The sequence below is a fragment of the Melospiza georgiana genome, chromosome 1 (assembly GCF_028018845.1).
Source record: "Melospiza georgiana isolate bMelGeo1 chromosome 1, bMelGeo1.pri, whole genome shotgun sequence".
Lineage (NCBI taxonomy): Eukaryota > Metazoa > Chordata > Aves > Passeriformes > Passerellidae > Melospiza > Melospiza georgiana.
The window spans coordinates 89,348,037-89,374,735 of NC_080430.1; the positions used below are offsets into that span (position 1 = coordinate 89,348,037).

General features: G+C 43.2%; 1 protein-coding gene across 1 annotated transcript; it reads right to left on the reverse strand.

Moving 5' to 3' along the window:
* Window positions 1-1,110: 1,110 nt before the first annotated feature.
* On the reverse strand, window positions 1,111-9,411 carry FRRS1L (ferric chelate reductase 1 like). The gene is made up of 5 exons (XM_058021212.1): window positions 9,201-9,411; window positions 7,397-7,481; window positions 6,798-6,936; window positions 3,204-3,450; window positions 1,111-2,791 (listed from the first exon to the last, which is right to left on the reverse strand). The coding sequence occupies exons 1-5, from the start codon at window positions 9,409-9,411 to the stop codon at window positions 2,619-2,621; spliced, it is 855 nt and encodes a 284-aa protein (XP_057877195.1). The 3' UTR covers window positions 1,111-2,618.
* Between the last annotated feature and the right edge of the window lie 17,288 nt (window positions 9,412-26,699).

Sequence of the window (26,699 nt, forward strand, 5' to 3'; positions counted from 1 at the left end):
CATTGTTTGGCAACTTGAATTCCACAGTCCTGATTTTCCCACTGTGAGGAGGAACTCTTAGATAAACTCAGTGCTAAACTCAACCATCCATGTAAATGCCAGATAATAAATTGTTTTGCTGCTTCCCGTGGCCTTTTATTTCCTCCCTTTTGATTAGAAACACTTTATTAGGCTAATTAAGTACTGTGAAGCTTAGATGAAAGATGTTTTAGAAGTGCACATTTCTGCTAGTACTTCAACAAGAGAAAAGTATAATTACAAAAACACAGCACACTGACAAGTAATTTGAAAAAGGAATTAAAAATAATGTAAAATACTTTGCTCTTGCTTCAAATCCTGAACTTTAACCACATCTGGCTCCATATGTGTAGAAAACATTGACAGCTGTCACACAATTTTACCTTGGTATTAATATTGTCATCTATAACATACCTGTGTGCTCAGGTCCAAACAGGATATCCTAAATCCAGAGCTCTATTAAAGAAGAAAAGAGAAGCCAAACTGGGTTTCTATCCAAGTTCAGTACCTTTAAATCATTAAATTAGCCCTTTAGTGGGTAATCAAGTAAACAGCTGAAACAGTAAAAACCAAGCCATAAACTAAAGCAACCCTCAGGCTTTGAGAAAGAGCTGCAATATCTCAGCTGCCTGAGAGAAAGAATTTACCCTAATGATTTCTTCACTTCACCTGTTTGCTGAATGTAAAGCTCATTATCCAGGCTTTTGCTTATCTGCTCCAGCCAATCTTAAGGCTAAATTACACAGCTGTTGTGGACCAAAGCAGACCTTATTAGGTGGTCTCTACTTGATCAGATGATGAGTAAGTTAACCAACCTGAGAGAAGTAATTTATACTAAATAAAGCTACCGTATGCACTTTAGAAGTTCACTTCTGAATTTCTCTTCCCTTTTCTGAATTCTAGTGCAGTAATTTTAAGTGAATAAATCCTTAAACACACCAATGAAAATATAAAATATTAATCAATCTTTTGAAATAGGGATAAAGTGTTTGTTATGAAGATAAGTTCATCTTCAATCTAATTCATACACCTTAAGCCTAAAAAAACTTAGGTCTACAGACATCAATCTGTGAATAATGATGCAAACCCAACCAAGCTAATTAATCATTTTATACTCCATGCAGCAATGAGAATAGAAAAGAGTTGCATTACATATACTTGACCAGATTCTATGTTAGAGAGTCCTCAAGTGTATCTCATTAGATAAAACTTTGGCACTAGTTAGACTTCAATTCTACGTAAGTAGAATTTGAGTGTAAGTTGGAAAGTGAATGAGTAACCTTACCTAAGCACATTTGACTGCTATATGTAAACGTGTCATACACTTCCTATTATGTAAAGAACAGAAATTCTTCACTCCAAGTTTTTATTATAGTCTGTGGCTCATAAATGCATTTTGACACTTTTCATCTCTGTAAATTTTAGCATTCCTCTTGTACTATTTATTGGTGATGAAAACAGCTAATGTATTTCCGTTTTAGCTCATCTTTTTCCACAATACCTCTATTTTAGCAGTGGTCTGATGAACAAAAGATACTGCTGTTCTTATAAATCCCTGTCTTTTCTTACAAGTAATCTCATTTATATTTCTTTGTAAGATTACACCAGCTGCCTTAAGTCACCCTTAACATGAACAGGATTTAGTGGCATACAACACAGAAAAAGAGATTACTTCATACTACTGCACAATTACTTAAAATATATTTACATGTCAGCAAAATTGCTTTTTTTTTCATAAAAAGAGAAAAAATTATTTAATCTATTAGGACGACATCCTATGGCTTGTTGGGAACTTTTATAGTCTGCATGTTTTACACCTGGTTTTCCAGTATATGGAGAATTTATATTGCTGTATTCTCCTGTCCCCTTGTTTAAATTACTTTGTATCTCACTCTTAAAAGAAGTAGACATTTCTTTCAAAAAGGCTATTGAAACACAATAAAGACATTCATCACCTATTTCTGTTGAAAAAAAAAATCATGCTAATGCTTGAATATGCAAGTTTAGTTTTGGAAAGTACTACAGCAAGTACACTTTGATAAATATTAAAAAAAAAAAGAAAAAATAGACTGGGAGAACTATCCACTACTGAAGTGCAGTTTTTATACTGCTGTATTGGTTTCTAGGTCTTAAGATTGAAAACTGCACTTGGAGTTGTGCTCTCTGCTCTAGAAGTACCAAACAGCATTGCAGTGTTTTCCCAAATTTGCTTTTTTGTAGCAATTTGGAAGGCAATTTTGTTGTTTGATAAGATGTCCATCACTAAATTCACCTGAACACACATACAAGCACCCCTCCCAAACACACAAACACACACATACACACATTGATTTTACAAAAGTCTCATTGTTCTTAAGCAAGTAATCACAACACTGAAAATATTCTCCTATGTGTTCACTGATTTTCTTAAATGATTTGTCACCACTCTGCCACTCAAGGGAGATGGTTATTTCACTCTTCTGAGAAGCTAACTATGTTCAAAAGCAGCTAGATGAGGATGGTGATGTGATATAAATTCCAAAAGAAAAATGCATTGTCCATCCATATAGCCGTCCATCCTGAGAAACTTCCACTGCCAAATTCTTGCTATTTGCCATTGGTCATGGGGTTCCCATCAATAAATAGAAGGTCAGTGCAACAATGAGGAGCAAGCAGAATGGAGAGGAGAAGGTCTGATAGGCAGCTGAAGGCATGAAAATATCTTCGTACTTGTAAATGCTGACAACGCGCTCTGACACGGGTGGAGAGTCGATATCATGACGGGTTATGGAACCTTTAGCAGGTAAGGGCAGAAAGAAATAACGTCAGATGCAATTTTTTTTCTATAACTCTGCTGAGGAAACAGGCAGGGAGGTAATTTTCAAACCTATGGAAGCATGCAATATTACACTGTCAGGGAGTACAAATGTAATTCAAGTAAACAACAAACATCCTTCAAACAAATTAAGAACTTCTAGTTATGAAGTTCTTCTAAATTCAGCTTTAAGAAGTGGGGATAGTAGATATATATCCAGGAAAACAAGACATGTCCTGTCTTTCTTTTTTAAGCCTCATGCTGCCAGAATTTTAGTTCTTTAAAAATAGAAGGGTGGGGAGAGGGTGTGTCTAGTAAGAATCACATAATTGAAAGACATTTATCAATTTTGGCACTTCAACTCCACTTCAAGTTGGTGAGATCAACTTACCCTGGATTGCTGGGCCCCAAGCAAACAGGTAATACCAACTCAAGTGCAAATCCACAATGGTTTCTTCTCGGGGAACGTAGACAGGACGCTTGAATCGACACGTTACACGGTTGTTTTCAAAAACCCCCTCCTCATCCCTAGCAGGATTTCTCTGGATTTCTTTAGCCCACTGACCAACATTGTAGAAGTGCTGTATTCGGACTCTTCCGTTGTCATCATGAACACAAGCCATGACATCATCTCCTCCCTACAAGGTTAAAAAAAATTCAAAGATGGAAAACAAAAGGGTCATTAAACACTTCCTCATTTATGTATATAATTTTAATTTTTCAAAGCTAATCAAGACCTGGGGTGCTCTTTCCTTCTTTCTAAGTTATATATACATAAATACTTGTATCCCTAATCAGGTGTCTTCAGTAAGATTGAAAAGCATGTTAAGTGGGTGGCAATAACTACATACTGTTACTCCCTGTGAATTCTCTTTTGGATCTTTCTAAGAGTTATTTTACTTAACATATATTTGTAGAATATGATATCACTCTGACATCACATAATTAATTGATCTGTGGAAGGCTGTTTTCTTTTGTCATTTGTGAAGTTCTGGCATACTGCTTCATAAAGTGTTGCAGTCTTGAATCCCTGATGTGTACAAAATCCACTGCATCAAATCATGGACAGAAAACCAATATATTTTAGTGAGACAAGAAAAAAAAACCTACTTCATATGAGAAAATAATAGCATTGATTACAGTAAGTGTTTTCTTATCTCTTCTCATGTTCACTTAGGGAACATCATTTCTCATAACTCTTATTTCTTATAAGAAATGTTGTAATAACAGAATACAATATACCACAGGATACAAAGAAAAAAAAACAATCAATATGTGCTTCTTCACTTAGCATAAGCAGCCACCAAAGAACCAAGAGACAGAAGGAAGAAGGAGCCACTTATTTGTAAAGGAAATTCATGGAAATACTAAAGGAGTTGCTGGAGTAGTTACTCAAGGTGGCTGACAGAGTGGTAGAACACAGGGATGAGCAGGAACTTCAGGAGCACTATCTCATAGAAGCCTTAGCACCAAGGGCCATCAGAGCACTATCCAAGCTGGATGAGTGCCACAGCTATCAGTGCTGTATTAAACACAGGCCCTACTCCTCCCATATCCTTATGATACTGTCATACGGATGAAAGACATGATGCTTGCTACTGTGATCATCCCTTAGTTCTTTATTACAGGAAAAAGAGAGGAAAAGTGTATTTCAGCACTATGGGAATATTGAATGGTGCATTTGTAAAAGATGTGCAAGAAGTGGGTGGAAAGAGGGGACAACTAGGTGAAACACATGCTTGAACAGTTTCTGCACCTTGGTGCTGCTGCAGACCTTTCCAGCCTCTGTCTTGAGACCATCACTGCTCTCCATAACTTATTTCCCAAGTTTAACTTTTATACATCTAAGCACAAATCCCTCATTCTTAAGCACAAAGAGGCAAAAATAAAGGTGTTTTTACACTGAAGGAAGAAAACTAAAAAGGAAAGAAAAAGGCATTTTGAATCTCAGTTAACAGAATGACATTTCAAAATCCTGCCGAGACACAAAAGCCTGAAAGTGGAAAAGCATAATGTTACTTGAGACAAAGAAATAGGTCATAGAACTTTAAAAAAATCTATTGAGGACACAAAATAGGGGTTTTTTTCCCTTAATTTCTAAAACTATCCAGGCCACACCATTTTGATCAGGGCCTCCAAAGCACAGCCCATTTCTCAGAGCTAAGCTGTTTTGACCCAGAGCCATTTTATCATCAAAGCCTGTGCATCCCAGGATACCAAAACATCCTGGAAGTTATGAAAAATATGAAGTCAGCAGGAGAGTGAGACAGGAAGAGAGAGGCTATCTGGTTAAGCCCGGCTGACTTATGGGCATTATATGATATGTAGAGCAAATTTGGAAGCAAAACCTTTTACTTTACAATTCTTTTATTCTTTTTACCAGAAGTTCAGACTTAACCTGCTGCTTGCTGTGCCTGCTTTCCAAGTGGCTGATGAGAGGAGGGCAGTGGGACCCTGGGGTCCACTGCAGGTACTTCAGAGGTACAAACTGGAAACACCAGCTGTGAGTGTGGGGACAGATACTTAGAGGTGCTGAGCTGCTTTGAAAACCCTGTTGAGTACCAGCATTGACAAGCTTCTAAACTCTTCTCAAAATTTGGCTGTAAAGCTGTTCTTTACACCAAAACCACAAACTGTTTCTTGTGACATGAACTGTTCTTTACGACACAAAAACCTTCTATTGTCTTGTGTTTATTTACAGTGTCATATTAAAATATATGTAGTAATGACTGCTAAGCACCTGTCCTCGCATTTTCTTTCTATTTCCCATTTTGGGTCAAATGATGCCTTAAGTTTTAGCTTGCATATTTTTCAGATTCTGTACTGCATTAGTATATAACTTTGAACTTCATATAAAGTGTTAGCAAATTCTCTTCACAGCTTAGTTAGACAAAACAATCCTTTTCCAGCCAAGAACATTGTTGCAGCTTCAGGCCCAAAAGGTGTAAACAAGAGTGAATTGAAGAGTGCAATCTGGGAGGATGGGACTTCGTAAAACTTCTGTTAAGTCAGTGCAAGTCTTCCAATTCATTTTTTGTGGGTCCTATCCCAGGACACCTAGTTCCTGTATTTTTTAAGACTGCTACTTTCAACACCACAAGAAACAGTCCTTTCTTTGACTTGTGATTTAGGACATAGGTCCAGTATTGTTCTATATACTCAGGAGAGTTTCTGTTCATGAACATCGATATTATAAACAATTTTTTAATCCTAAACATTTTAGTAAGGATCACAGACAAAACATCTTTGCATAAGTCATCTATTGCCCACATTTTTTAAAGTCCACACATTACATGCTTCCGTTTTGCTCATTGAAATTCAATGAAAAGTGAAGCTTTTAAATTAAAAAGTAAACACAGGAATGAGCATAAAACAGAACCCAATAACAATCCAGAGGAGAGAGAAGAAATTTTAATAAGACTGCCTTCTTGAGTATAAATGTTTAAATTAGCAGGAGTCATTTTCTCACACATTTATGGCTTCTCCGGAACAACACATAGGTATGAAAGAAACAAAAAAATTTCCCAAGTTAAACAAAAGCGAAATAAAAATTTATATTGCTGAAAGTCAGCTGATTTTCTCAAGAATAAAATTATTTGCTGTTCAGTTTATGATGTGTATTTTGCCCAAATTACACTGGCATAAAGCGCAACAGGACATTTCCATGTGAATTGGCTTATCCCTGAGGGCTTTTCTAATGAAAAGGCAAAAAGCTAGTGACATTCAAACATTCAGAGCTGAACTGAAATACTGTTGCCGTTCTCAGAGAAGAAGGGAAAGGAGATATTAGGAAGGATGAAGCAGTTTTCTGTGAGGCAGTGCTCCCAGGGAGGCTACTGAATGGTGCTTTGTTTTCAGCGAGCCAGTTTTACCTTACGTGCTCTGTTTCTCACCGATCAAATATATAAATGTACATAAACCATTTCTATCCCAGCATGTGAAAGTGTGTGTTTATTGCCAACATGAAAAGCTGTACATATCTTACCATTTTCTTGTCTGAGGAAAATCCCACTGCCACCCAACCATCTGTGTCAGCACTCAACTCAAATTCAACATCAGCTCCAATTCTGCGGTAACTTAGAAAGTAGTCACAAGTCTCTGCATTGCATCCAGGCTTACCATACCTAAATGGAATTGGAAATATACATAACTTTTTCCTTGAAATTTCCTGCTATGGAACTTAATTAAGGCTTTGCAAAAAAACCCAAAAGAATATGTTTTGGCATAATGGCAGTAAAGCATATATTCTGCTGGACATAAAGTAGCATTAATTTTTTGCGAGTATTACTCTTTTAGTGTATAGTATTCAAACAGTACAGCAAACAATAACACAAAATATTACTGTTGACCTTCTTTGCTCTGTTTTTTGAAGTGCTTCGTGAAAATACAAGAAAGAACTGTAGGTCCATAACTATGACATGTATTCTTAAATAAGCTAATGCCCTCAAATAATATATGACCATAGCTTTATGGTCTTAAACAACAAACATTTATTAAAATTACTATGAAACACCAACCAGTCTCCAATATCATCCGTCAGCATCTGTAAACATAAAGGTATCTAGACTCTTATCTCAGACTGACCTGAAGCATCCCTTGGTTTTTCCACAGTCATCCACTCTGATTTTTGCGAATGGGTCCACAGGAGGAGCAGTAGGGAAAGGGTAACCTGTATAATCAGAATAAACCGTTATAAAAATACATAAAATACAAGGACTAAAAATCAACAATACTAAAGAGCAGGTCTTCCAGTAGCATTTACTTTGCTGATAACGGAACTGTTCAGATGAGTGACTACTTTGTCATGTACAAAACCCACTGCTCAGATGGTCCTGGATCCGAGTAACAAAGTAACATAAATAACTGAAAACAAAACTTTTCTAAGGTTTCCTACATTCATCAAGGAGAGAGAAGAATGCTGGAGAGCAAAAGTTAAATATAAGGCAACAGGATCGTGGACTATTGCAGTGCACTCTCTCCTTGTGCACTCATAGTTCCCTCAGGAAATCCATAAGGGAACTGAAATCCATAAGGGAACTTAGCCATAAATTACAGCATTAGGTATAAATGCAGGCAGGGCACCAGATGCAGAGCTGTAGGAATTGATACTGAAAAGACCTTGTAATACATCCTCCTTTATGAAGTAAAATAAAACACACATTGCAGTAAAAGGTAAGAGAGTATCAGGGCAGGGAATTGCCTGAAGTTATGGCCTTCAATTACTTGTGATGGCAGAGCCAGAAGAGCCAGACAGTGAGAGTTATGATTCCAAGTGATCCCTTCTGCTGGATTATAGTACCAAAGAAAAAGTGAGAAAGTTTATTAACAGACCTATTCAGCCTTGGCTTGTGGGAGCTGGTGTCTGTTGCATAAGCACAGATATTTTAATAAGATGTTCCTTTACTTATCCATTTAAAAACCAAAGTGCTAGCTGTGGAACTAGAAAGTCCTCTGAAAACACTTCATTGAATAGGAAAAGTGCTTCATTGAGTGGGAAATGAACACTGCAGTTAGTTCCAGCACCAGCACACAAATTTTGACCTACACAACTTAGGGCATTCAGGAGCCCTGATTTACTTCCCCAGATTTCTGACAATGGTAATGGAGAAAGTATGCTGTAAGCTGCAAATCACAGTTACACTAACTGTATCAAGGGCAGGTATATTACCCTGCATTAATAAGTTTGCAGAATTTCGCAGCAGCGTGTAGCGGTGCATTACTGAAACACGGGTCACAGGACATGCAATTTTCTCACTCCTTACTTATTTTCAAAACCATTGAACAAATGGTTTTCCATGCAGCCTAGCCGCAAAAACGGTGTTTTAACATTCCACCATTTGTAAATTAAAAAAAAAAACCCCACACCAAAAACGCACGACCACGCTGCTTCTTGACACTTTAGGGCATCGCACGTCCTTTCGAAGCCCTCACACCCCAGGACTCCTTTTTACGCCACCAGCCCGGAAAGCTTTGCAAGAGGGGAAGGAGAGGGGCCGCCGGCTGGCCCCGCTCTGCGGGGAGGCGACGGCCCCCGGCCCGAGCTGCCGCCCGGGGGCACGCCCGAGCCCAGGGATGCCGTGTCGGGGATGCCGTGCCCGGGGATGCCCGCGGAGGGAGGCGGCGGCTCTGCGGAGAGCGGGGCAGGCAACCGGACCCCCCTGCGGCCCCGGCCCCGAGCGGCAGCGCCGGCTGAGGCGGCCGGGCCGGCGGAAGATGGCGGCGGGCGCTGGCCTTCGTGCTGAACAGCGCTGCCACCGCCTCCCGCCCGCCGCGCCCGCTCCCGCCCGCCCCGGCCCGGCCCGGCTCGGCCCGGCGCTCCCTCCCGGCCCGGGCCCCTCGCCCGCCGCGCCCCGCCCGGCCCCGCCGCCCGGCCCGGCCGCCGCCGCACCCTCCTCGGAGAGGTAGCGCAGGTCGTAGAACTCGCTGGCGAAGGTGCCGTACGAGGAGTCGTGGTGCCGCGCCGCCTCCTCGCCGTGCTCCCCGCCGCCCGCCTCTCGCCGCCCGCCGCCCTCCTCCGCCGGGCTGGCGGCGGAGCCGGCCAGGAGCAGCAGCAGCAGCGGCAGCAGCCGCCGCCGAGCGCCGCGGCTCCGCTCCGCCATGGCGGCGGCGGCGGCGGGGCGGGGAGGCGGCGGCGCCCGAGCGCGGCTCCGCGGGGGAGCGGGGGCGGCGGCCGGGCGGATCCAGCCCCGGCACCGAGGGACCGCGGCGGTGGGCGAAGAGACGGCCCGGGAGGGTGCTGGGGGGAAAAGGTGTCGGGGCGGCGTGTGCCGGGGATGAGCGGGGGAGCGCCGTGCGCGGGAGAGGGATGCACTGAGAGCGGGATACGCCAGGAGAGGGATGCGCCGGGAGCGGGATGCACCGGGAGCGGGATGCGCGGGCGGTCACACGCACAGCCCGGGCAGCACGGAGCCCTCCCGCAGAGACCGGCGCTGACAGGTTGCGCGGTTGTGGCCTTCCCTGGATCACTGATTTCCCGCATCCCACGGCGCGCCCCACCCAGCAGAAACCCCGCCGGCCGCGGACACGTCTCGCACAGGCCGGGCACAGCCGTCGAGGGGCAGTACCCAGCCATCCCTGGCTGCCCCCGTGGCCTCGATTCACTAAAGCCTCTTGGCATGTGCTTCAGGAGGATGTGATAAATCCTGCTCAGTAATTGCCGGGCAAACTTAGATGTTTTCATTTTTTTTTTAATATAATTTATTTATTTTATTATTATGATTATTATTTCTAATGACTTCTGGGATGGGACTGGAGACACAGCGCGACTTAACATTCTTTTCAGGTAAAACCCCACGGCAGCGAGCGTTCGCTATCTGATTGCATGTTCTTGCTTAGTATTTTATGCAATGTAACTGCAGAAATACCAACATATTCCAAACCTGGCAGGACTGAAGGAATTCCCAGGTTGCCCCAAAATTGTCTTGGGCTCTGGTATCTGAAGCTGGACTTGCAACTAGGTATCCACGAATTGATGGAGGAACCATGGCCTTTCATCCCTTGCCTTACTTGGGTTTGGATTGCTGTCTTTTGGTTATAGCTATAATTTTATTTTTGTATTATTATGCATGGTCACACTTCCTCCTCTGAGATTCTGGAATAAAATTTGGGAAAACATCAGGGGAGAGAGAGAGAGAGAAAGAAGAACGCACAGCAGTCTGTAATATTCTGGAAATTAAAATAACCCTCCATTTAAATATTTTCTATTTGTAGTATCAGTGACTGCACTGAGTTACTTTTTGATGGGGCACTGAGGCTGCCCAAAACCTGGGCATTAGGGATAAGTTCATTCCTGTGGGCTGAGCAGTGACTTGTCACACTGGAGTGTGTTCAGCTGCGTCAAGTGGAGGATGTTAATCCACATCTCCGTGGTTTAGTCTGGTGGAGTAGCATGGTATTTCTCACTGCAAATAGAGGAATAGCCACACAGAGGAAGAAAAGAAGTTGCAAAAATAATACCAGTTGCATGCAAATTCAACATGTTCCACAGTAGCATATGGAAAAAGCTATAGGAATGCAACAGCAAGCTCAACTGCAAAATATTGAGTCCCTTCTCCCTGCCCCACTGAGCTTGGCAATCTTTAGCAGGCTAGTGGAAAACAAGCAAACAAATGGCAATAGAAAAGCCCTTATGAATCGGGCTAACAGGAAAGTAAGGCTGAAGCTTCTTCTTTCTGGCAATAATTAACTTTGATGAAGGCCCCCCATCTCCCTTTTTGAAATAGCTAGCCGAGGGTTGTGGTGCCTGTGAAGAAGCATTTGCTCAGCAAGGGAGCAGCTGTCAGCTGCATGCTGGTTTCTCCTCCCTGGGAACAGGCTTTAGCACACTGTGATATGGGCAATGCTTCACAGTTATCATAAACACTTGGGATATTTGTCATGTATTGTTTGTGCCTACATGACACCTATCATTTTAAATCTGGCAGCTGAGATATCTCTCTGTGATTACAGCGGAGCTGCACTGATTTTCTGAAGTGAAGATATGGCTAAGAGACTGACTTTCCTCCTAGTAAATCCTTAAAAATTAAAACTAAAATATTCCTGAATTTTTTGTTGCTTAGTAGAAGCTCTTGTGGTTGTCTGAAGGTCATCCCTGTCTCAAAAATGGGTTGCTCAGGGAAGCCACATCACACTGAGACAGGTGGAGCTCTAATGAATACCTTCAGTTTTCACCAGACAAAAAGGTCTTCACTGCAACTAACAGCACTGCCAGCAGTACTGCAGGAAAAATCCTTATCTGATTAAGTAATTGATGTTGTCATCAAAAAAAAAAGCATTAGCAGAAAGAGCCCAAACTGCAATTGCGTGAGCAGCCTTAACCCTCAAATGCCTGAACTCTCTGAATGCCACATTTCTCAGCTTGCACGTGCTTGTAATGCCTCTCTCAGAGGAGACACAAACAAGCAATTTGAGTACCACAGGTTGGAAGTCCTCTGGCAGCAGAAGTCCTCTTGCTTTTGCTGAATTAGAGATGTGAACATTTCCACCACTTCTTGCACCATTGCCTCCTGCCTCAGGGGAACCTAGCAGTCAAATTCTTTGGATGGTTAATTGCTCTAGCTCGGGCAATTCTGTGGTGCTAGCATTCAGCTTGTGGGTGTCTTCCCAGAACTGGAGACCAGACTTATCCCCATCTTATCCTTGAGGCTCACTGTGCCTTCTTTCTTGGCTGTTTTTGTCATTCACAGTACATCTTTCCCCTGGAGGCTCATGCTTTTTGGAGCCTTTGGACTAGAAATTAAAGTTTCAATAAGTCTCAGTTTATATAAAAGACATTCAGAAAAAAAATCATAGTTCTGCTGGTCATTTCCATCCAATCAACATGTACTGAAAAATTAGTATGTATCCATCAGTGCTGACTGAGAAAACAACTGCTGAGACAGCAGTTTTCTTATAGTAAATCTGTAGTAACCTGAAACAGAGTTTGTAATTCATATGCAGTTTTCTCAACTCTTACAACACTCTTGTTCAATGTGGGGAATATATCTACTCTACAAGTCATTTATCTTGGGCTCTCCTTTATTAAACAACAATAAATTGAGAAATTGTTGAATCATAAGTTTTCATTAGTAGTCATTTATCCTGTGCTCTAGTTAACCATCTGGGACTCTACAGAAGCATGCTTGTGGTGTTAGTTACTCAGACTAAGACATGGGAGAAAAAATTGTTGGAATTTCTTGCAAGCAGAGCTTTTTCACAGCATACAAAACAGAATGATGATGGGAAATATGTCAAATGCCAATAGACGAAGCACATTTCCTATGAGAAAAGTGAAAACTAAGTGACTGCCTTAGAAAAACCAAAGCATTACAAAGGAAACAGATGTGTGCTATTTCTGAAAGCAGCTCACTAAAGAGATGAGTGAGCTTTTTGAAGGCATGGTATTGCTTCAGATCTTCTGGAGAAAGGCAAGAAAATATGAACTCTAAATATGCTATCATCCAAATAAAAACTGCATTAGATCCGTAGATCATCTGTTGCTCAGCACTGGTGAATTTTTCATTTTCTGCTGTCACTGAGTTATGTATCTGGTCTTGCTTCAAGTATCTGGTCTTGCTTCAAGAGTGATTGTGCCATTACTGCCCACAACAGCACTCTTTCTGTAAAATTAATCTAATGTAGGAAAAAACAATGTCTCCAAGCTCTTTTGCACAAGCATAACATACACCAATCTAAAGACTAAGTCCAGAACTAAATCAGCATGAATTTTGCTTCAGTAAGCACTATGGACCCTTTCCAAGGTATATTAAAACTGAAGTTTTGTTAGTTTGTTTGTTTGGGTGTTTATATGTGTGTGTGTTGGTTTCCATCAAGTAGTTTATAACTTTTCACCCAATACTGCATTTTTTAACCTTCTGGCACTCTTTGCTACCCCAGCTGGAATGCAGTTCTGGGAGGTGTATCTACCCTGAAAACCAGATCTACCAGATGGTGGCACAACCTGCACCAGGATGCTCTAGAGCAAAATGTTTCACTTTTTTTTTAACAAGTCCTCATTACAAAGAGGTTATTTATAGTGTTATTCTAATGAGGAGCCAAAACAGAGCAGCCTTTTATTAGAACTCGCAATGAAGGACATTACACTGAGGCCTCCCTGTGCATAAATATTAGTACTTACTGTGCAAAAGTTGGCCTGGAGAGCAGAAAAATCCAGCTTGTATTAGCAAAGAGTTCATTTGGGTAGTAAAGTTTTAAAGAGTTTAGGCAGCATTAATTCAATTAATTCTACATGTGACAATGTCATTTTATTCTAATTATTCAAGAATTCAGAAATGGGGAGGGGGGTGAAGAGAAACTGTTCTCTCCTGAGACTTCATCTGAAGAATTAGAAATAAAAGTGCGGTAAGTTTGACTGTTGGAAAATAACCTTTTAAAACAGCCTTTCCCCAGGCCAAATACAGATATCACTGAGTCAAAATAATAATAATAATAATAATAATAATAATAATAATAATAATAATAATAATAATAATAATAATAATAATAATAATAATAATAATACCCTATTTTCTAGGTGAATATAAGTAAGTGGGTGAGAGAAAGCAGCAGAGGAGCTCCTTTTGGCTCAGTGCTCTGCAGTGAAGGTGCTTTCTATATGTCCCCGCATCTTCAGCCAGGGGATCTGAGGGACATAGGTCTTGGCCCCTCCTGGGCACAGGCTCCTGGAGGGTATGCTTTGTTTCAAGCAACCCATGAATACATGAATAAATTCCGGCATTAGGGCTGTTTTCTCTGGCTCTTGGAGTCGTTGGAGTGCGGTTGAAGATCAGTCCCCAGGTTCTGGGAACATGTTCCAAGTCTGGCTTAGGGATGGAGCATCCCGGTCTCCCGCTGCTGCTTCTGGTGCTTCTGGCCCCCTGCCCAAACACACCCAGCTCTCTCTACCCTGATTTTTGGGCTTGTGCTGCAGGACAGGTGCCTTCTCTCTCTCGCCCCCCGCAAATGCCATAACGCGTTGCGTTCCAGCCGCAAGCGCAGCTTCGGCGTGGTTTTGAGGAAAGAGGGAAGGAGGCGCAGACGAGAGAGAAGAAATGGGGGGGGCAGAGGAGAGTGTCGGCAGGATTCAGCCGGTTTGGGCTGGGGACGGTGCGGTGGCAGAGAAGGCGCCCCTGTCCCTGTGCCGGAGCATCGCCCCGGAGCCGCCCGTGCCGGGGCTGGCAGTGGCACCCGCCCGCCGCCGAGCGGCACCAGGGCACCGAGGGACGCCGGGGGCCCGGAAAACGAAAAACACACCCCCATCAACGAGGCGAGACGGGAAACCGGGCTTTTCCCTCTCTGCCCGCAGCAGGGGCCGGGGGGACGCTGACGGGGAGCCCCTTAGAGCCAGCCCGGGGAGCCCGAGGCAGCCGGGATCATCCCTGCTGATCATCGCGGGCAAGGCGCGCACGCAAATGACTGGAAAACTAGTGGGACGGCAAGTGAGGCTTCTCCGTTCTTAAGCAGTAGCAAGGAAAAGGTTTCTGGAGCGGTAGGGTGAGTTACACAGCGTGGAAGGAAAATTCCAGCCCAAATTCCAGCTTTTGTCTCAAGCTTCCCTCCTTGCATATCACTATCTGTCAGGCATGTCCGTAGGTGGCGGAGTCAGTCTGGTGCACAAGCGTCTTCACTGACTTTAAGAAAAAAATCTGTTCTTTTGTTCACATAAAAACTGGGGAAAATTAGTTATAATGAAGGCTTTGGGTACCAAAGAAGTCCACACTAATGGAGCAGCGTTATACCTCAAAAACCTCACTGCAGGCTTTGGTAGGATCCACAAGGTGCATAGTACTCTTTGAACCATGGATGCAGGGACCAACTAAACAAAAACCAAGTTTCTCTGATGTAGAAAAGATCCCATACATCTGCTAGTGGTTTAAGAACAAACAGCCTTGGAGAGTCTGGATATATTGTTTTGATATTGCTTGTAAGCTCTGTTAAAGAGGGACATCTTTAATATTGTCATTTATGTAAGTTGCTACTAATATTTAAATTAGCAAAGTCAGGTTTACTCCTCACAAAATCAATGAACTGAGAGTTCAGCATGGCTTATTTATTCAGACATTCTAGAATACGGGAATGCTGATGAAACAACGTTATTGAACAGGGCAAAACATTTTGCAAAAGACAAGATTAAGAGACACTTATACCATTTAGTGTGGGAATAAAACCATCATATTTGAGGTGAATTTGGGGATCTCTAGCCAGTCTTACACCTCTTTTTTCTATTAACTGAAAAAATTGGAACACTGGTAAATGGTTGGGACTTTCTAGTTAATATCTTCATGTGACCCAAGCCGTAAAGAATACCAAACTCATTTTCTTGTTTCTACTGTGCAGGTATGTAATATATCCTAGGGTTAATTCAGTGGTTTACATACAGATGTTTACAAGGATAAAACTAATTAAAAATAAGTATTTAACTGGCTTATCTTCATTTGGCATTCAATATGTGCCTGGAGGAAAGGTTTCCAAGAGCCCATGCTGTGCAGTAGCCCCTTCCCTTACACTTCAAAAAAATGAGAGCATGTTATGAATTCTGAAGCCATTTCAGTATGCCATTAAGCTGATGCTTATGAGTTTTGTTCTGATGCTGTTGCTATGCCAATTTGAGACAGGAAAACAGTCTCCAAGCATTTACTGAAAACATTGCTCATCAATTGGAAAAAAAGAAAACGGGGAAAAAAATCCAGACATCAATCTGGTACTTGCAGAGAAACACAAGCTCCCCTGTTCTGGCAGCCGGTTCTCCCACATGTACACAGAGCCCTCTCCCTGCCATTGTGAAATAGTCACATATGTCAGCCACCCAAAAATGTAGCAGTGAAGAGCAAAAGAGCACCAAACAGAGGCTTTCTTGCCACTCCTCACAGGCAGTGTTGCTGAGTTGACACCCAACAGTTTTACCAAGCTCGAGCCACACTGGGGCAACAGCATTTTTCTCTGTAAGAGCTGATGAGCATAAACCTGAACCCAGACATAGAAAGAGCAGTTAAACATTATTTACTGTGTGATACAGACAGTTTAAATGTGCCCTCTGAGCATCCTTTTGGACCATAAGAAATTGGTTTTTCCACTCCCTCAGGCCTTTTGTGCCCTGGCCACATGCTGAAGGAAGAAATTGCAGGTGGATAGAGTGTGCAATAGGCTGAGGAGGTGAGATGATTTCAGTGTGCAGGCTCCAGGCAAAATGCTAACTGTTAGGCAGGACTGGATGCTGCTCTAGTCCCAGCTCTGGGCATCCCTCAAGGATAGAGTTAATGGTGTGTGGCACTAGGGACTGCAAAACAGTACAGCTTTTTCCATCCATGGTAAACCATGCTGCTTCTCATGAAATGTCTCAGCATTTAGTTGGAGTATATTTAGAAACATTCACATTTGCTAAAACAACACAAAGAAAAAACCTCAAACTCATCAGAACTCTCATTTTTTGTGAAGTATTAATATACTTTTACCCAATGTAAAAGTCAAGAACAAGGCTTTGATTTTCTAATCTTTTTTGGGAATCAGAGTTCTTTGTTTCTACAACTTTGTTCAAAAGTACAATTTTGTACTCATGACATCATACCATTGCTTATTGTATTCATATTTTGTGTGCCAAAAAGAGTTTAACAGCATCAGAAGAGGTAATTTGGATACTTTGCTTAGTGTTTCTCCATGGGAAAGTTTTACTTTTGGTTCTCAGTTTGAAGGAAGTTCTCAAAACACAAGAAAGCCCTGCTTCTGACCAGTTGCTCTCTGAAGATCAGTCCATGTTAAGTTGAGGTTGCTGCAGGCACCCCAGCCCCTCCACCCCTCTGCCTGCCCTCGCAGGATGACTCAACCTCTAATGACACAGCCACACATGGGTTTTTCCACAGCACCTGTCCCGTTTGACAGCCTGCAATGAATGAAAGGGTTGAGCAATGTTTATTTTTATCTCCTCTTTTCTATTTGAGCTCTGCTTTGGGGACAACTGTCAAAAGCATACTTAACCACTCACTTTTAAAGACTTGCACGCATCCTACCAGTTGCATCCCCGTGCTTATAAATTTGACCTTCAGAACTACAACTAAGTAAAGTCATAATTGCTGAGGAAAAGACTATTTTACTTTACTTTTCTGATTGAAGAAAAAACCCAGCAGCATTTTGCATTTCTCATAAGGGAACATTTCATCTTTGGGGGGAAAATGGAGATCTTCCAGTTCTTCCACAGCACTGTAGTTTTCACAGAGTCATTCTGCCCCATTCCACACAGGAATGCTATTACAGGTATTGCATGTAAAACGTTTAGCAAAGCAGCTGGCCCTGGGACTGAGAGATGCTCACACAGACAATGCAAGCTGTGTCAGCAAGCACTAGCTTAACAAGCATGTAGGCACAACTGCAAAAATAAATATTTCTTGTTCTTTCTTGGTCCTTGTTTAAACAATTGATGCTCACATCACTTTCCTTTTTCTTCAGTGGTTGTCCTCTATCATCAGGAGTCTCATTTCCTTGTGCTGTCTTCCTTCTATCTGTTCCCATACTGGCAGAATTTGACAGGTACCTGACCCAAGAAGGGGCTGGCAGAGAGCCTGAACAGATACAAACCCTCAGCCCCTTCTTTTACCCCAAACTTTCCTCTTCAGTCCTGGCTGTTCTTCCCCTAGAAATCCACCCACTTCCACTGAACATTTGCAGACAGAAAAACTTCCTCTGTGTGTGCACAGCCACGACAGGCAGCAGCACACATCTGCCAGCTCCAGCTCATCAGGTGTGCTTGGCTAGCAGAAATAGCAAAATGCATGCCCTGCCAGTGTAAGGAACCTGCAGGGAAACCTTTGATGCTTGCACGAACAAGAACACGAGCATTTTGATTCATTCATGAAGGGTTTTCTCTTCTCCACTTACATGAGGAAGAAATAGGATGGCCATTCAAGGGCTGTGCAGGGGACCAAACTTTGCTTTGTGTGCCCTGGAACTGTGGTTCCCATGTGCTTACATCAGTCCCTTTTTACAGATTGGTTCCTACAACCCCCATGAGCAGGCAGTAGTGGGGTGGTTGCTCATAGGGGACTGTATCATTCCTTATCCATGACCAGAGTCATGGCTTTCCCTGGCATTGCTTTTCCCTGGCTTTTCCTAACTCATGCAAGCACCTGCAGTCCCTATTTGTACAGCTGTGTATCCTTCAGGGGAGCTGCTCACCTAACCTGTCCTTGTCAGATGCCTGCACTGTGCTGCAGGTGAGTGAAAGGAAGGAGTTTCTGGATGCAGCCATGTACACTGGCTCCAGCTGCACTGCACACTGCTCTGCTTTCAGCGTGTGGCAAAAGAAAGCAGAAAGTGAAGACAACATTTACAGTAGTTATCAGTGGGAAAAAGAGTGGGAGGCTTTATAGAAAAATCTCTTCTCCAGATATTATTCACGTTCACATCCAAGCGTGGTTTTTCAGGGACCTGCCCATCTTGCCTTCCTTTCCCCTCCCACGGATTTCTGCTCAGTAAGTACCACAGTAGTCTTTAACTGAGACCTCTGGTCATTAGCTATCAGTGCTTACTGTCACAGGAGGCTCACAGGTGAGACCAAGGCTTCATTTTTCCAAGTGATGGAGGATCCATAAAGGTGTTGCAGGTCCCTGCTGTAGGGCTGGCCCTGAAATGAGGCAGCAGGTCACAGGGAACTTTGAAATACCAGCTCCAGCTGCTACCTCAAGGTTCAACTTAACCAGCCCAGCTCCCCAGAGAGTGACATTACCAAGATCTCTTGGTGAGCTGACTCCACAGGCTGGAAGGGAAGAATAGTATTTCAAATGAGTGGACTGGCAGAGTTCAAAGGGATAATAAGCATTTAAATTCAACATGAAAGACATCTTCCTCAGCAGAGCTTTAGGATGGAATGTAGCCAGGCAGATAAGCTATTTAAAAGCCCCTTTAATCAAGACTATTAACATGGAGATTTTTGTCATAATTAAAAACATCCCCCTATTCAATCACCTTAAAGGGAAAGTGATACAAAATGTAATTTATTTTTCTATTTGAATCCCCTGTAAAAGAACAGCAAAAACATTTTTTCCTTGCAGGGAACCACAATGTAATTAAAATTATCTTTGAGAGAAGATTCATTCATGCTCATATTTTAGCTCACAGTGAACTGTTGCACTTGTATTTTAACAAAAAAAGGTAGAAAGCCTACATTTTTACTTCCCAAGTGTTTAATTTTCTGACCATAAGCAATAGTGAGGTAACTTAAAGGAAATTTTTTCTTCTCACATATTTCCTGATATCTCAGAAGATGCTGTAGAAAACAATGTCAGCTCATGCAGAAAATGCACTTTCTTTTTTGTTTTTTTTTGGGGGGGGGTGGTTTTTTTTTGTGCATTTGGAAGTAAACTACATTAAAAGAAGCCTACCTACCTTGCAGAAGGCAAAGCAGACAAAATAGTACCATGTACTTTTATTCAGCTAAGCTTGTTAGTACCAGAAAGGGAGGATGACACTTCAGGAGATACAGAGTGCTACCAGTTCACCTCTCTCCTTTCCTAATTCAGGAGCTCTAAGTCCTGCCTGCTGTAGGAATCCCCTCTTCCCTCTAAAACAGCTGTTGACTATTTAGCTAACAATGATGAAGAACAGAAGAAAAAATTAACAGGACCAGAGAAATTTTCTCAAAGCAGCCACAGCAGGGATGCTTCAGCAGAAACATGGCATCTGAATGGGAACAGGCAGTCCTGAGCAGGACAAGGGCTGCTGTTCACTTTGTTTTCAGGCAGATTCACAGACCTGAGTGGTGACAGAGGAAGAGCAGCAGATGGGACACGCGTGAAACCTTGAGCCTCCCCCGCAGTGCTGAGGCAGCTAGCTAAGAACCTAATCCTGGGCAGGGAAAATATCACCATCTGACTGAGTGTGCCAGTGTGAAGCAGCATTTCTCACAAGCTGAGAAGCTGTTCAGTGGTACAGCTGGGGGGACTCTGAGGATGTCTCCTGTTGATCTTACTAGACCCAAGGATGTTGCAGAGTCCTTTGCTTGTCATGCTCCTATTGCTTTGCATTCCTCAGATTTTCAGAAAAGCCTTTGCTGCAAATCCTTCTTCATTTCAAACTGATACTGACTGAACTGAAAGATCCAGAAGGAGCATATATCACAGCATATCATATACATCAGCTCAGTGTTACCTCTGGTTTATTGCTCAGCTGTGTGCTAACAGAGATCCCTTGTTTTGTCCCTGGAACTTGGCTGGCCAGCTTCTGCAAAAAGCCTTTTGTTGGACAGCAAATCCTGAAAATAAGTTTGAAAATGCCAGTGTTCTTCCTGAAGTCTTGAGCAGTGCCATTTCAAAGTGCATCTTACCCTCTCATGGTGTTGAAAGTGATCAAGCGTCTCCTTACCTGAATTGAAAATGCTGAAGCAGCTGCATAACCAAGCATCTGCTTGATAAGGTGGGACATCTCCGTGCAAGCACCCATCTGTACAGCCCTGGTGCAAGTGCCCTGTCTGAGCCAGAGAACATATGCTGAATAGAAAATACCAAATGAGGTTGCTGCCTGACAGGCCTCTTCAAAGATCAAGATCACACTTCACTAAAAATATTAGATATGTGTATTTTGTCCTGTAGATCTGTATGGATTCAGAGCAGCATCTACCTTTTTACAAGTAAGGAGCATCACCATAGCTATTTATAAGAGAAACTTCATATCAGCTTTTCCAAGCAGGTCTAAACCACAGGCATCCTCTTGCTTTCCTTGGCAGCTCAATCCTCTACCTTCACCCTTCAGAATCTTGATGAAATATGCTAATTTCCACCAGGCTCTATCTGTTCCTGTTCCCTAGAAGGTGTCTGTGCAGGCCACAAGCTGAACAGAGCTGTGCCACCTTATGGCAGCAGGCATCAGCTGTGGTAAGACCTGCTCACCAAGCCCTGGGCGCTGCCATGTTCTGCCTTGTGCATTCCAGGCAGCCTTTCCTTGGGCGTACATGTCTGGAGGAACAGAAAAGGCAGGATCCACCTGAGGTTCTTGGTTGGTTCCTAGGCATTAAATCTATTTAGTCACTGCTTGAAACTAAATCTATTTGAGAGCTGTTTCATGACTTTAGTTAATTAAAGGGCTCTTATTTAACGCTGGTTACTCTTACATTTCGTGAAAAAAGAGAGATTATTTCCAGTATTGTCTCTTTGGATAAGAAGAATTAACTGCTTTTGCTGATATAATCTCCTCTTAGTAAGTAACCAAGAAAGATTCATTATTGTCTCTTGAACCTAAAGAAATGCCAAAGGTATTAAAACATTGACATTTCGTTGCAGTGAGATCTGTGAGATAAGCCAGTAAGCTGCCTGAAGGCAAGATCTGAGATTACTCATCTGATTCTGTTGCTGTGATATGTATGGCATTGTGGCATAAAATTGCTGTGAGTCACCCCCTCCCCTGTCAAGGTTCACACAAATGGCTGTGCACCATTTATCATGGTTATAATGGACTCAAAAGGAACAGAACTAGAAACCGAGAGCTGTTTGTGGTGCTGATTTTCAAAACAAACTATGAGCTTGTTAGAATCTGTACACTTTTTTACCACTGCCAAATGAAATGCTGCACATGACCTTATCAGGCGATGCTGAGAAAAAAAACTGTATTAAATAATTAGGGTTCAGTCAGCTGGTACTCAGAATCATCTAAATGCCCTAAAAAACCGCTTATTTCTCCTAAATTAATCTCTTTTCTTCCACCTATCTTTCCTGGTTCCATTTTTATCTTATTACAGTCCTTTTCAAGTCCTTTGAAAAGACAACATGAAAAAATCCTTGCCTGGTGAAAAGACCTGTCCTGTCTGGGTGTCCAAGATAGCAATTCTTCTTGCTCATCTTCTGGGGACTGTAGCTCTGTCCTTCAGCCTTGTGCTGGTGCCTTTGAGCTTCCCATGGCCCATATTCCTGAACTTGCTCGAGTTAAACCATACAGAGGCAGGCAGTTGTCATCCAGTGTGTATCAGCAGCCTCAGTTTCTCCCTTTGCTGGCCAGGACAGACTGCAGGATGCCCTCAGCTTGTTCCACCTTCCTGCAGGATGCCTGGAACTGTCACAGATCACAGTGGGACAGCCATTCCCCCAGCTCATTTCTTCCCTTTCTCTCAGTATATTTTTTAGAGGCAATAAATACTTCCGGGCTTTCACAAAACAGGAGGAATGAGGTTTTTTGACAGTTTGAAAAAAGCACATTAAGGTTTTTATTTTTTGCTTTTCTTTGTAATAGAAGGTGGTAAGAAATGAGCTGTAGCACTACAGCAATGAGCATCAGCCAACATTCTTTCTCCACTAACCCATGGCCTGGCTGGCACATAAACCAGTGCTAAAGCAGAGGGGCCTTGGTGTCATTAAAAAACACATTTTCTCAAACACCACTTTTGAATTAAAATGGATTTTAACATCAAAAATCCCATCACCACCATCACTTCAGCCTCCACAGAGTAAGGCTACTACTCAAGCTATAGCAAGGCCTTCCTGCCTTCTCACTAACTCTATTCTGGATCTTGTTTAGCCTGGAGAAAAGACAACTGACAGGGAACCTCATTAATGGCTGTGAGTATCTAAAGGGAGGGTGCCAAGAGGATGGATCCAGGCTCTTCCTGGTGGTGCAAAGCAATAGGACAAGAGGCAATGGGCAGAAACTGATGCACAGGAAGTTCCCTCTAAACATGAGGAAGAAATTCTTTGCTGTGCAGGTGACCATGCACTGAAAGAGGTTGTCCAGAAAGGCTGTGGAGTCTCCCTCATTATTCAAGATTTGCCAGCCCTCTGGTCTTTTTTTCTAAGGAGAAGTGAGAACTCTGTCAGTTTTGAGTGGTGGGGTTTCTTCAGAGTGGCAGCAATGCTTTATTCCTCTCAGACCCTGAACAAGCTCAATGTATCTTGTGCCCACAGCAGAGGGACTCACATCAATCTCCATGGCCTTGGAACATTTCAGCTGAGATAGCTCAGCCCCCAGAGACAGTAGGTTCCCATGCAGTTACCCATGCTACCAACAGTTTGTGTTTATTTTAGAGTGTTTCCAGTGGTGAGCCCCCTTCCTGCCTCCCAAGAGCCCAAAGGAAAGGAAAGCCCACTCAGAAGGGCTGCCCTTGCTGTGGGGTTCTGCTTGGCTGCTGCTGAGGGTTTAATTTTAACTCTTATTGCAACTCATAAATGCTCAATTTTAGTGGCTCAAGTCTCCTTAAGACATTTCAAGGCAGCTCTCAACCACCCAGCACTCAACCATTCCCCACTGGTACCTTGCTGGAAAGCAGACAGAGCTGCTGTGCTATAGCTCCTGCTCCAAGGAGGAAAAAAAGGGAATGAGAGCAGCTGGATCATCCCAATCTCCACAGGCCAGGAGCCACAGATACATTTTCACGTGGCTCACGTCTGCATGGGAAGAACCCACAGATTCAGTCTGGGAAATACATCCCATACTCAGACTTCTCTCCATGTCTCCTCTTCCTCACCCAAGGAAGATCCAACCTTGATCTCGATTATCTATTTAATGCTCAAAAAAGATCCCAAACTATCCTTAAAAGCTTCTCAAGATGGATCCAGATCCAGATGCAGCCTACAGGCAGCCTCAAATCTGGAAGAGCCATAACTCACAGTGGACCCAGGCTGGTACTTGCTGTTATTATAGTACAAGAGTTCTATTGTCATTACATTGCAAGAGCTTTGTACCTCCTTCATGTTTCTGGTAGGCAGCTCCTCTAGGCACTAACTCTTCCTTGTCCTCACAGCAGCCAACTGACTCCAGTTCCCCTCAACCAACCAAACCACTCTTTTATACCACTCTTCTTATTGGCTACAGCTGTGGCATTTTAAAATCAGGCCTGCTCCTAATCTTTAATAATTAACTCAGCTGCAACTCTTTAGGGGGTAAGACTACTTTCTATACTACCTTTATTTACTTATATTCTATCCCCCTACAGGTACTGGCACCTGAGACACAGATGTAACCAGGAGAGGGACACCACCAAATGAAAACAGCAGCTCCATCACAGCTTCCAGTCCTTTTCTGCCTTTCTGCAGCTCTGTCTGCCTTCAGAGTGCAGAGAACAGGGCACACACCCCCATAACACACCCCAGCAAAAGGTCAAAGTGAAAACAATCTCTTTTGGGCTTTAGCTGCTTTTGGCTCTTTCTTCTCCTGAAGCCTGGTCCCTGCAGACACCTAACTCCAGCCATCCCTCCATCCCTAGGCCTGTCAGCAGCACTGGACCCCTTTTGTTTTCTAGCTGAGCTGTCCGCTCCCATGGTGCCTGACAAACCTCTTCCCCAGGATTTCTGCCCCACATCCTGTTCCACCCTGCCACAGGGCATGGGCTCTGTGCACTCCCTGAGCCACTGCCAGCCAAACGGGCAGAGCTCAGCCCTGAGGATTTGTCAAACCCTGACATGGCAGGCACAGAGAGGAAAATAACTCCGCTATCTTTTTCGGAGCAGGCTGCAGCTTCGTGCCTTCGTTATGTATTACTCTTGTCATCAGGCAAAAAGCATGCAGGAAAACAGCCAAGCCCGGCTTATCAAATGTGCCTGGTAAGAATATCTTGTGGTTTAAAGCCTTGGCACAGCACACAGCACAGGCAAGTGCTTCTGCTGCAACTGTTCGAATTTTCCTGGCTATTTTGGAGGGAGGCCACGGGGACCAGTCTCCCCCTGAAGTTGGTCATGTGTGAGTGTCTTGCTGAGCCAAGGCCAAAATTTCCCTAGAAGAAAAAGGCAGAGCTTGTATAAGCATGAAAATCAACAACAACAACAAAATCTTTGCTCTCATTTCTATAAGGCATGGAAATGAGGAACAAATCTACAGTAAATTAGCTAGAGATGATAATTTGGATTCAGATTTCATTAACATGCACATCTGGTTAAAGTGAGGTGTGATTTATTCCAAGCTCCAAGGAGATGTATAGGCCTCTATTAAGCGATTAGGGAGAGGTGTCTTCCTCCTCCTCCAATCACTTTGTTTCCTGTTTTAATTTCATAATAGCCAGTTTGAAATTTCTACAAACACTAATGGGATCTGTTTTCCCTCATGAGAGTTCACTCCTTCTCCTTTGATAACAATCAAAGCCTTTAGCAGGAGGGTGTTGGCACATCCCTGGACACAGTCTGCCAGGATGGACTCGGCAGGGCTGCAAAGGGCAAGTTTACCCTGATGGGGAAGATTTTCTGTTCCCAGAAAGACAGCACAGCATTTATAAAAAGTCACTCTTCCATATTAATGGAATGGCTTGCACTAGGTGGGTGCATGGCTAAGCTGAGCACCAGGCACCTGATGGTGACATTAAGCACCTGAGGGTGGGGGTGGCAGTGCCAGCCATGGGATGCTCTGGGCAGCTGCAGGTGTTGTGATTTTTCAACCACCCCCAATAAGCCCTGTTCTCCTGTCCCATTCTTTCCAGGCTGCTGGAGTTCTCATCCAGCCCATGAGCCACACACAGATTTTATGCCCCCAGACTGCAGGATGCTACTACCTGCCTAGGCCGATGGCTTGAGTAGTCCAATCCATTACTGCATCCCTAAATAATGTGCTTTTAAAACCTGATATTGTAAAAATTTTCCCAAAAGGCAGTCTCTATTCTCTCAGGGGAAAACTGATGGAGTAAGATTTATGTCCCTTCTCAGATGCCCAAGGGTAGGAAAGGTAAAGGTAAAGGACTCCAAATAACCCCCATGTATATCATTGTTTACTCCTAGCAAGAGTTCAGCTGGCAGTGTTAGGTGTGTGAGGGAGAAATCAAGCAGCCGTGGGTTTCATGTGGCAGCTAGAGCTGAATGTACTCAGTTACTGCTCAAGCCCACACAGTAAGGCTGTGGAAGAGATACATGCATAATTCATATACTTTTAATTAAATGGTAACATCTTTCAATATACTGAATTTACTGCAATTACATTTAGTGCAATTACATTTATCTCTTCGCACCTTTTGACCTACTGAAGCATCTGGTTGGTTTTTTTCCTTTTAGTTATGGTATGAGCATAAACAACATTTAGTGGGCTTTAGGACTAGGTGTGGCAAAGGAGGCCTGGAGCTGTTCCAGGCTGTCCCCACTGGAGAGAGCAGTGCCAGAACAGGGATGCCCCAGGGCCACTGAGGGAGATGGAAGCTGCCCTGAGCTGAGCCACAGCTGCAGGGAACAAGTCCTGCATGTCCTAAAGCCCCTCCTTGGGGGTTGGCTACGATGTTCTTGGAAGGGTTTTCAAGCAAGCAAGGCTTTCCTGCAGGAGCTTTGCTCAAGCAGAGACCACAGTGGGAGCAGCGGTTTGGGCAGAGATGGCCCTTGGACACCAACTGAGACACCAAGGGCTGCACAAAGATTTTGTTCAGGGGAAGGGTGTCCCTAGGAAGTGGAGCCTGGCCCTTTTGCCATAGAATTTGTAGGCAATGCACAGAGCTAGGAGATGTGTCCCCGCTTAGGAGCAGGCTGCTGAGACC

Coding starts and splice junctions, on each gene's coding strand:
- FRRS1L (XM_058021212.1), bottom strand. CDS start 9,411: ATGGCGGAGCGGAGCCGCGGCGCTCGGCGGCGGCTGCTGCCGCTGCTG. Junction 7,482..9,200: donor GCGCTACCTCTCCGAGGAGG/GTGCGGCGGCGG, acceptor CTGATTATACAG/GTTACCCTTTCCCTACTGCT. Junction 3,451..6,797: donor TTTCCTCAGACAAGAAAATG/GTAAGATATGTA, acceptor TTAACCTTGTAG/GGAGGAGATGATGTCATGGC.